The sequence below is a fragment of the Acanthisitta chloris genome, unplaced genomic scaffold, assembly GCF_000695815.1.
Source record: "Acanthisitta chloris isolate BGI_N310 unplaced genomic scaffold, ASM69581v1 Scaffold44483, whole genome shotgun sequence".
NCBI lineage: Eukaryota > Metazoa > Chordata > Aves > Passeriformes > Acanthisittidae > Acanthisitta > Acanthisitta chloris.
The window spans coordinates 595-4,826 of NW_008667348.1; the positions used below are offsets into that span (position 1 = coordinate 595).

Consider the following 4,232-nt stretch of genomic DNA (forward strand, 5'->3'; position numbering starts at 1 on the left):
TGGACAATATAGTTCTTTGGTTATTACTTTGCCGGTAGGTTTGATGCTTACATGTAAAATTAGGAACATCTCTATTGTAACACTTAAGAATTTTCACACTGTTAGGTTGGTTGGTTTTGTTCCTTTTATCTTAATAACAGTAGAAGATGAGAGGTCAGTCCCCAATTTGACCAGTTACTATATAGTAGAACACATGCCAGTTCATGTAACATTTCTCAATAATACACTGCTCTTTCTCTGTCTCTTTATCTAGGCCAGTACATCTATATAACCCCCAAATTAGATTTGACTGGTTCTTATGCATATCAAATTATTTTCAGGTTATTAGGAAGATTATGAATTTTGTTTTAAAAACTTGGAGCTATTTTTAGTGTTGTCACCTTTTCTCAAGCATTGAAACTTCACTGATTTTAGTTCAGTAGTTTGCACAGGACAAGGCAAATACTATACATTCATTGGTTTTCTTTCTGCAGACCTTTTACATGTAAATACAAATGTGTACGAAATTGATGGGACTGTGGAGTTTATGTTATTAGTTTTGTATGCCAATACCAATGTCACGGGCAATTCAAAAAGAAAAAAGATGATGGTCTTTTCCCATAATAGTTTTTTATTCTTGTATCTCTTCTTTCTAGGAGGTGTCCAGTGAATCAGATGTGGAAACTCATTTGCATGGGATGGTAACTGGCTTTTTTTCCTTTCTTCACCTCTGTTAGCTGTCCCTGATTTGGCTCCTTGTGCAGCCATGTGAATGCTTACACTGCTGCTGAGGGAGCCAGGAACAAGGACACCAGGGTGCCATCAATGGCAGCAGTGTTAGCTTAGCAAGACTGGTAGTTTCAGTAATTCCAGTGGCCTGCAGTGTGCAAATCCATGGAAGAGGAAAAATCTGTAGTACACAAAGATTGCAAGTAGAACTTTTGCAAAACGTAATGGTCAAAGCAAAAATGTGATGATCTGTGATACAGAGTTGTTCCAGAAGATGTTACAAGATGAAGCCTCTTGTCCATTTTCACAGTATAGGTAAATTAGGTAGGCTCCTCTGGATGTGTATAAAAGTATTTCTGGTGTCCATGCAGCATTTCACTGACTTGGGTTGCTAAGGTTCTTACTCATCATATGACACAGATAACTTAAACAGATCTCAGACAACAGCTGCAGGTTGTTTGACCACATTTTTGAATTGCAGTAAGTACAGCTGTTTTAAGCAGCAGAGCCAACTGTGCCCATTTGCAGCAGTGCCATGTACACTCTTCTTATTTAGAAAGCAGTAAAAAAGTTAAGAGTGGAAGTTGGAATTTCTAGTATTCTCCAAGAAGTTATTGTCTGTCAGCAGTACTAAGGACAAAAATCTGTGTATTATCTTCGTGATTTCTGACAAGCTTTTTCCCCCTCTTATTGGTGTTTTGCAGATAAGTGTTTGAACACAGCACATGTCTAAGCATGCAGTCTGCTAATATACTTCTGAAAAAAATTATAAGAGGTTCTGTCCTCCCACTTGCCGCGCAACATGGGATGAAAAAAGATTTGTTTCCACTCAGTAGAACTCTGAGTTTATCACTTTGTCTGAAGCAGGATAACTCATTCAAACCCTCGGAAAAACTAGATTTAGATGCATGGAAGAAGGTAATGAAGTCTGGGTTGCAAGAAGAGGCCAGTGAGGCGGTCCCTGAGCATAAGGAGCATTCCTCTTTTGCTGCTGCACGTGAACTTTTGGAGATGTGGAGACTAGCTGGCAGATTGGTTCCAGAAAACATCAGTGAAGAACAGCTAAAAACCTTTATGGAATGTCCTTCCAAGTCAGCCCAAAAGAAGTATTTGAAATTTTTGCATATTAAAGAATTGCACAAAAAAAACAATAGAAGAAAGGTGGATGAGAAAAGGGAAAGGAGGCTGGAAGTGCAAGAGCAGGCTTCAGAAACAGGTGAGACCAACAGGAGTCCATTCATGCGTTTGTGGTCCAGCACTATGGATAGAGCATACAATTGGAGGGCTGCGCAGTCCATGATCTTTGGCCAACCTCTAGTGTTTGACATGTCCTATGAAAAAGACATGTCTGTCCGAGAACTTGCAAATGCAGTGAGACAGATAGTACTGAGTGAAGGCAGCAATCGGAGATCTGCGGATCCGTTCCACATCCACTTCTGTAACTTGAAGGACGACAGCCTCTATCAGAAGGAATTCATTAAGCATTACAGAGAGGCATGGGGCAAACTGCTTATCACTGTAACAGACCAGTGCTACACAGAAGTCTTTCCAAAGGATAAGCTCATCTATCTGACAGCTGATTCTCCTAAGGTAATGAAAACATTTGAGCATGATAAGGTCTATATTGTTGGGTCAATGGTTGACAAGAGCATAAAAACAGGAGTCTCCTTAGCACACGCAAAGCGACTGGGATTGGAGACTGCAGCACTTCCACTGGAGAAGTACTTGCTTTGGAACTCTGGTGCCAAAAACCTCACACTGGATCAAATGATGCATATTTTATTAACCTTGAAAGATACTGCCGACTGGAAGAAGGCTCTGGAATTTGTTCCAAAAAGGAAGTATTGTGGCTTTGTAAACAAACCTGTGAATGAACTGAAAAAGACCTTAGACCTGATCAACACACTTAAACTTGGGAAGAGACAGGGAGAATTACGAAAGCAATTTGCCAAGAGCTACTCTAAGAAGTATAAACTGAAGCAAAATTAGTGTGATGGGGAAGAGAAGGAATTTTTTACAGGCAAACTGTGCTCTTGAAAGCTCCAGTTTCTCAGGACATCTGAAACTTCAGCTGTTATCTCAAAACATGTCATTGTTGTTTGACATAACTGTTGTTATGGTGTTTTTTTTCACTTAGATTAGTTGCCCAGCTGTTTAAATTTATTCACACATTATTAAAATTATGTAAGAGAAATGAGATAATATGTTCTAAAAAAACTACTCTGTACGAAGAATATTCTGTTCAGCTGAACTATGCTCAGACAGGGGTGATTATAACTGAATGCAAAGCTTGTTCTTCCGAGAACATCTCATTGCTTTGGGTTTGCAGTGGGTGGAGACCGGCTCTGGTTTTATTCTAAAAGATTAGTGAAGATGAAGTGGAAGAGCTCTCTTACATTACTTCTTGAATCCTTTTTTGATGTGCAGGTGAATTGACTTTTGATAGCTGAACTAAAAGCAAGTGGTTAAAACCTTGAGTGAGTGTGGAGAGCTGCAGAGTTTATTTCTGGGTGTTCTAGCTGGCACAAATCAAATCCGTCTTTGGAAGGAATAATTCAAATTTGTTTATCCTGCAAAAAAACCCATAACTTTATATACATTTGTATAAGATTTTATCCCTGAGTGCCTGTGTTTTCAGGCCATGTGATGTAGATTTCCCAAAATGCTGGAACTTTTGAGATGATGAACAGTGCTATTAGTAAGTACTTTGGGAGGAGGGAGCCTTTTAATATTTCTCCCAGATGAAAATACATAGTTTGGTGTCTCTGTGAAAGGCTGTGTTCAGGCAGCAGAGCTACGAAGGGTATATTGTTAAATACAGTTTTCCCTGTATTTACAGGGTTGTATTTACAGTTCATCTTGCTGTCTGTAGGACAAGGAGGGCCTTCCTTCTGAGTGCTTAAATTTTTCATTTAGTCTAGTTGACGACCCTGATATTCAGAGTCAGTGATGGCAGAGGGTGGGCTTGGTCCTGAACATTTAAAAAATTAGGGAAGTATAATTCCAAAATTAGGAGAGTAGAATTTTGAAGAGTAGACTTCAAATATACCAGGGGTTGGTGGTGGTCCACTCCCTGTTTCATCTCTTACTCATCCCATTGCGAGGGGGGTTGGAAGGCAGAAAATTAACTACCCCAATACTGCCCTCCAGTGCCTGTGTGCCACAGGGGCCTTTGAGCATGGATCACCCCTGGTTTGGAGAAGGATCTGGTTCCTTTCAGCTGTGGGTAGTACACAAAGCTCCGTAGGCATTTCAGGTGCTGCTCTCGAGCCCTGTAGTGCGAGAACTGGCTGTACGAGTCTGTGTGCTGCACTGGGACAGCCTTTTTCCTCACGGGAGGAAGAGGCAACGTGGGGCATTTCACTGCTTAGTATCAGAATGACTTGGGTTGGAAGGCACCTCAGCGTTCTACTCCCTGCCGTGGTGACTGTTCCACTCCGTTCCTCCACACCAACAACCACTCCGGGATCCGCGCACTGGTTCGCAGGCGTGTGGGACCTGGAAATGGCGTCACTTGAGCACGT

At 41.1% G+C, this 4,232-nt stretch overlaps 1 protein-coding gene across 1 annotated transcript; it reads left to right on the forward strand.

Moving 5' to 3' along the window:
* The first annotated feature begins 1,443 nt into the window (after positions 1-1,443).
* TRMT10C (tRNA methyltransferase 10 homolog C (S. cerevisiae)) lies at positions 1,444-2,697 on the forward strand. The gene has a single exon (XM_009072449.1). It carries the CDS (start codon positions 1,444-1,446, stop codon positions 2,695-2,697), a length of 1,254 nt encoding a protein of 417 aa, XP_009070697.1.
* The last annotated feature ends 1,535 nt before the right edge of the window (positions 2,698-4,232 follow it).

What these genes read in the sequence shown, in the direction of transcription:
- TRMT10C (XM_009072449.1), top strand. Translation starts at nt 1,444, where the DNA reads ATGCAGTCTGCTAATATACTTCTGAAAAAAATTATAAGAGGTTCTGTC.